The 4,933-nt window shown below is 50.3% G+C and overlaps 1 protein-coding gene across 1 annotated transcript; it reads left to right on the plus strand.

Annotated features, from left to right (window-relative positions):
- Window positions 1–1,015: 1,015 nt before the first annotated feature.
- LOC102192523 (histidine N-acetyltransferase-like) lies at window positions 1,016–4,182 on the plus strand. Its single transcript, XM_005744128.1, has 4 exons — window positions 1,016–1,205; window positions 1,961–2,080; window positions 2,177–2,401; window positions 3,135–4,182. Exons 1-4 carry the CDS (start codon window positions 1,140–1,142, stop codon window positions 3,687–3,689), a joined length of 966 nt encoding a protein of 321 aa, XP_005744185.1. The 5' UTR covers window positions 1,016–1,139; the 3' UTR covers window positions 3,690–4,182.
- The last annotated feature ends 751 nt before the right edge of the window (window positions 4,183–4,933 follow it).

A 4,933-nucleotide genomic window follows, 5' to 3' on the forward strand; every position in this document is an offset into this window, starting at 1 on the left:
TTTTTTTAAACATTATCTGCCAATTAAATCTGCCACCCTTCTCCAAATCTGTGCCCCTACCTGGCCCCCCCAACAAAAATTTTCTAGACACGCCACTGCAGCCATCATATGACTCTGTGTCATATGGGGGGGGCTAAGGTGTTCCTCTGTAGAGATGCTGAGAGGAGAACCGAATGATTTGGACCTAAGAGGCTGACCCCACACTTCACCCACATGCCCATCCTGAAGGCCACAAGAAGCATTTTCTCAAAGTTAATCTCACAGCAGCTCAATTCACTCTGACCACTACCTGTTGAACCTGAGCAGCAGGTCAGAGGTCAGAGGTTGCTCAGCAGAGGATGTAGAAGCACGAGTGTGATGTGTGCCTCAGGCTGAAGCAGCAGAAAACCTGAACATCTGTAATTACGAGCACACTGTTCTCTGCGAGTTGGTCAGCACCTGTGCCGACATGTTTGCTTCTCCAACATGAGGCTCCTCCCCTTTGTTTTTCTGTTCATTTTTATTAGTATTTACAAGTCTAAACCAGCAAACCCAACCAGAGCCCTGCTCCTAAACACCTGCCCCGTCACCGTGACTGCAGCGCTGGCACTTCACCACCAGGTGTGACTGTTTGGTCTCTGAAGGTTTCCTCTTACAGGTAACTCTTTAAATCTCACACCTCCACCATCTGATTGGATGCTGATGGATCCTCTGCTGGTGAAATCCTCGGCAGAGGGCGTGGCTTCAGAAGCTGCATTCACAGTCACCCGAAGTTCTGCAGAAGTGGAGTTTGAACAGTTTGAACTTTACGCACCTGCAGAAAGAATTTTACATGTTTTTAATGCTGAAACAAAGCTTTTATTCTGAAAATCTGAATCAGTTTTACCACTAAAGCACTCAGAGACACAAACGATGATAATCTGACAGATGAAACTATCGCTGTGAGAGGCGAACGCTGTCAGCACTCCAGCCCCAGCTGCAGGGGTGTGGATGCTGAACGCAGCCCTGAGCGTTGGCTGAGCAGACAGCTTTCTGACCTCTGGACTCTCCAGAAGCTTCGCAGAGGAACCGTCGACCGCTCTCTGCAGGTGCAAAGTGCTTCAGAGGTTCTGGAGACCGAAGCGTGCAGGAAACACCTCAGGGTCTGAAACAGGACCAGGATGTCTGCAGGAGGGGAAGCAGCTGATGTGGTGTACTGCCTGGCCCAGGAGCAGGACTTCCAGCAGGTCCCAACATTTTTCCATTAATAGTCACATGACTCTCTAAAGATCACAGGTCAGAGTGCGAGATGTGAACTCAGGCTGAATGCACAGGCTGAAGCCACTGATAGGACGACTGACCGCGGCTGCTCGAGCGGTTCTCTTCGCCTTTATGGCGTTTGCTCCATAAAACATATGAGGTGAAGGAGTGCACACCGCTGCAGCACGCCGCTGAACAGCTTTAAAAAACTTTGAACATCACATAATTTACTGCTGTGACTAACTAAAAAAACCTCATGGCCTCATTTCCTGTTTGCTTCGGCGCTTTGTCATTTCTCACAGGGACAAAGGACACACATGAATTGCAGGAGTCACAAGTTAGAATCGATACCTGAAGAAAATCTGAGCAGTTAAATAAAATCACAGTGATAAACTCTGAGCACCTCAGACAGACGACGCGTTCAGAGCTGATTTAAAGGTCTAAAGGGGTCTCCGTGGGGACAGACAGAGGCGTGGACCCTTTAGTTTCAGGCGAGGGAGGTTGCTGGGAGCAGCGAGGACCTCTGACCTGTGGTTAACCTGGGAGATGTCGTGGAGGTGATTGATGGAAGGCTTTAACAGCCAAACCTAAAATCAGTGCTGAGCGTCACGGACCCGTGTGTCGTCGTTTGCTCTGCGCCAATTAGAAGTTGTCTGTATTCTGACGTCTGTTTGAGGCGGAGTCAGGAACGCCCAGGTGTCCTCAGAGCGTCGTTCCTAACAGAGCCCGTGTTGTCCCGCAGGTCCTGAACATCTGCACGCCTGATGACTACAACGGGCTCGATTACATGGCCGCCTTCTTTCACCGCTGGCTGCAGGAGCCTGGACGCGTCGTCTTCATCGCCCGGATCGACGGCAGAGTGGTGAGGCGTGAAGGCGAGCCCTGAGGAAGCAGACCGCAGTTTTCATTTCACGGCTCTGTTTTTCTACACTGAGCTGCATTCTCCATCTCCCTGCAGGTGGCGCTGGAGTCTGCGCTCCTGGTGGATGGCGGTCAGACGGCAGTACTTCAGGGGCGCAGGGTGGTGTCCGATCTGAGGGGCAGCGGCATCGCCAGCGCCCTCCAGACGCATGTGACCAACTACGTCCGCCGCTACTACCCAGAAATCTCTGCTGTGAGGCTGAGCCGAGGAGACAATCCTTCAGTGAAGACGCTCGCCAAGTACAGGCTCATCGCAAAGGAGGTGTGTCACAGTCCACCGGTTTGTGATTGTGACCAAAGTTGGTGATAATTCTTCATCACAGCGACGTCGCGCAGCTGTTTGCAGAAGCTGATGCGTCTGTTCGAGCGGCGCCGTTCCCTTTATTCTGACCGCGCTGTGCAGAAATGCCGCGTCCTCCTGAAGCACGTAGACTTTCAGTTCATGAACGTCGTGGTTGAGAAGTAAAGATAATGTGTCGATATTCATAGGAAATGAATCAAAGGGTTTTTAAAAATAAATAACGACTTGAATTAATTTATAATTACTCTCCTGTTAGGACTGCAGGACCGGCACAGTGTCATCACACTGACGTTTGGTCAGAGATCACCGCTGGCTTCTAGTTATTGCAAGGTGGCCTTTGTTGTCGTGGTTACCGTGATGCTGCAGACACATCCTAAGACTGAGCGTGCTCTGAGCACTTACAGTTGAAGAGTCCGCCTGGTTTTTCCAGCCTGGACTGTAAACGATCCCTCCGTGTCCACTGAATGGAAACTACAGATGTGCGGTTCTTAGTTTGGCCTCAGACTCGTGACGGGGGTGAAGAGCACACATGCCACGTGATTGGATGATGGACTGGATCACAGCATGAATAGTTCGGTTGCATGTTGTGACCAAGCCTGAACTTGGACTTGTTTCCCGAGTGACTGCAATGAGTCGAACCAGAACAGGTAAGTAAACCACAGACTCACCCCGTCCTCTCTGTCGCCCCCTGCAGGCCATCTTGTCTTTGTGCTGTGAGGCGGTCAACCTGGGCTCCTTCATCACTGAGCTTCGATCCAAACATCCGCTCCACGCCGACTCCTCCTGTGGTCCGGTCACGCTGAGCTGGCGGCAGGCTGAGACGCTGGTCCTGTCCGACCACGTGGTTTCCAACCTGCTGCCCAGCAAAACCATCATCAACGACTGGGAGCCCTTGAAGCCGGTGGAGGCCAACCTAGAGGTGCTGCAGCGCAGAGGCCTAACGTGGATCGTAGACCGTGAGTTCGAGCCCGCTGCCCTCAGTCTGGGCACGCCACCGTATGCCGTACCCTACCGCCACAATGCCATGCGCCTCAACATCAACATCTTTGGCCGCAGTCTGACATCGGTGTGCGCCGTGTTTCTGGCACAACTGGAAGCTTTCCTGCCGAGTCTTAAAGGTTACCTGGTCTGCCACACCTACGTGGATCCTGGGCTGTGGGCGGGCTTACGTCAGTTCTGTCAGAACGATGCAAACGTGTCATTTTTTAAGGACTACTGGGAGGAAGTCATACTGGAGACAGACCTCTGACTGGCCTCGGCGTGACAGCTTGAATGCTGGCGGATATTTTGACCTCTGCCAGGATTCCTTCAAACACTTCCAAACCTTTTGTCCTGGATTCCCAGGATCCCGTGAGGTTCCACATGCAGGTTTAATTAAATGTTATAAGTTTGTTTAGAAGCACTAGTGTGAGTTTTAACAATTCAATAGGAAATCATCATCGTCACTCAGAGGTAACCGCTAGCAGCTGAGAGAACCTCGGTTCTAGGTCAGCTGCTAGAGGTTGTTGTGGAGTTTCAGCACGTTTCAGATATTTTCCATTCTTCCAAACGTTCATAAGTCACGTGTGACAATCGGGAAGGTTTCTCTGTTCTTGGAGGATTGAATTGGCTTTGTGAGGACTGTCTTCATCCTTGAATGGTTAACAGCGGTGCCTCAAATGGCTCCTCGCACTGACGCGTACCTACGAGAAGAGTTTTCTCTGCTAAACAAAGCTTCGTGTTTAAATCTAAGACACCGTCTGACGGACATAAAGTGATTTTTACTGTCTGCGTGTGACAGACGCAGCAGTGTTGACAGGCTTGTCTTTGTGTGGAAGATAAGGTTTGTTTATGATCTCATGTGATGCACCTTTACCTGACACACACCTTTATGTTCACCTGCTGACCCACGCATGAAACGTTCTTAAAATTCTGACTGTCGATATGTAATCACCAGGTTGTTGCTGCTTGAATATAAATAAAATCAGATATTTGAATCTTGATCTGGCTCTGTGGTCTTTCTGAGTGCCTCGCCCTGTAAATCCACCGAATCAGGCGGGAAACCCATCAGCTGACCTCGCCTCTGGGGGCAAAGGTCAGTTTCTGGAATCGTCCGAGTGAAGTGAGAAGATATTTCTGTTTCTGTCCTCCAGCCACTTTTGACACATGCACACTTTACAAGGTGAAGTAAAAGCTAAATGTTTGTCGATTGAGTCTCGATGTTCCTGCAGGGAGCCAAAGACGGCTCGGACTGGACGGAAACGACAAACCTTCAGATTCCCAGAATCACACTGTTCTTTCCCACATTATAAAAACCTTTCAGACGCTGTGTTGGATTTCTGCAGCGTTATCGGAGAGCTTTAAAGGTGGTGAACTTTGAGTGTGGGCTTCTTTGTGCTTCTTGGATTGTGGTGTGTGTTTTTGTGTTTCCCTGGTGTCCACTGTGGAGTTTACTCGGTGTTGTGAAGGTTCCTGTTTGGGTTCTGACCGAGTAGAAAAGTCCAGAAAAGCATC

This window comes from Pundamilia nyererei, unplaced genomic scaffold, assembly GCF_000239375.1.
Source record: "Pundamilia nyererei isolate P.nyererei 1_Seehausen unplaced genomic scaffold, PunNye1.0 scaffold00139, whole genome shotgun sequence".
NCBI lineage: Eukaryota > Metazoa > Chordata > Actinopteri > Cichliformes > Cichlidae > Pundamilia > Pundamilia nyererei.